Below are 1307 nucleotides of genomic sequence, written 5' to 3'. Positions count from 1 at the left end.
ATGACATGTATTTTCCACTTATCTATATTGTCTATTTAAATTAATTTTTAAATATATGTATGTATATTTACAAGTACTATTGAATTTTTTATATATATGTGATAAATTTCTTAATTACTATAATTCTTTTTAATTTATTTTATTCATCGATATTATTTTTATATAAAAGATATATTTAAAAATCGGTCATATTTTTATTATTTATATTTTTAGTATTCAGCATTGACGTAGAAGTGCCATCAATTATTGTATCCTCTAGCACCAGTGGAAGACTAATTAATGAGTCGTCTACTTCTGACTATAGAGTTGCTGTCTTTGGTGCTGGAGGGGTCGGTAAAAGTTCAATTGTTTTAAGATTTATAAAAGGAATTTTTAATGAATCATATATTCCAACTATTGAAGATACCTATCGACAAGTTATTTCATGTAATCAAAAAAATGTTTGTACATTAGAAATAACTGATACTACAGGTAGTCATCAATTTCCGGCTATGCAAAGATTATCAATTACAAAAGGAAATGCATTTATTCTTGTTTATTCAATTACAAGGTTAGCTATAAAATATATTTATAAAACAATTTAATAAAAAATAATTTTTTTTTTATAGTAAGCAAAGTTTAGAAGAATTAGGTCCAATTATATTGATGCTCAAAGAAACAAAAAAGGAAAAAGTCGCAGAAATACCTATTATGTTAGTAGGAAATAAGAAAGATGATCAATCTGTATGTTTAAATAAATAAATTTAATTTTTGTTCTATTATTATATTAAAAAATTTTATTGAATTTTTTTTTAAAGTTCTTTTATTTACTATTTTTAGAAAAGACAAGTTTCAACGGAAACAGGACAAAAATTAGCTGATAAATGGGGATGCGGCTTTATTGAGACTAGTGCTAAAGAAAATGAAAATATAATTGAGCTGTTTCAAACATTGCTGTCAAAAGAAAAAAAACGTCAGTTATCTTTAAATATGGATAAAGAAAGTGATAGCAAAAATATAAAAAAAGGATGTTTTATTATGTAAAATAAGTCATTTATTTTTAACATTTAATAAATAAAATAAAAACATTTTTTATGTAAAAAAGAAATTTAAACCTTGTTTTTACTTAAACTTATAAAAATAAAAAAAACCATTTAATTATTGTAATTTACAAAATTTTAATTAAAAATGAAAATTTGTAATTTTTTTGACAATTTGTCATTTAAACATTATAAATGCTCAGTGTAGCACAGATGATCTCCGACAAGTTCAGATAAAAATAAAGACCAATTCAGATGAAATGAATCAAGTTAAAATATTTTTATTAT

The 1307-nt window shown here is 22.2% G+C and overlaps 1 protein-coding gene across 1 annotated transcript; it reads left to right on the top strand.

Moving 5' to 3' along the window:
• On the top strand, nt 1–1023 carry SRAE_X000138700 (Small GTPase superfamily and Small GTPase superfamily, Rho type and Small GTPase superfamily, Rab type and Small GTP-binding protein domain and Small GTPase superfamily, Ras type and P-loop containing nucleoside triphosphate hydrolase domain-containing protein; the record flags this gene model as incomplete). The annotated part of the gene is made up of 4 exons (XM_024648374.1): nt 1–7; nt 214–550; nt 609–723; nt 820–1023. 4 exons carry the CDS (start codon nt 1–3, stop codon nt 1021–1023), a joined length of 663 nt encoding a protein of 220 aa, XP_024498852.1.
• Nucleotides 1024–1307: the final 284 nt, after the last annotated feature.

This window comes from Strongyloides ratti, scaffold srae_chrx_scaffold0000002, assembly GCF_001040885.1.
Source record: "Strongyloides ratti genome assembly S_ratti_ED321, scaffold srae_chrx_scaffold0000002".
Lineage (NCBI taxonomy): Eukaryota > Metazoa > Nematoda > Chromadorea > Rhabditida > Strongyloididae > Strongyloides > Strongyloides ratti.
The sequence above is the reverse complement of the archived record's forward strand: the minus strand, read 5'-3'. Positions and strand labels throughout refer to the sequence as shown.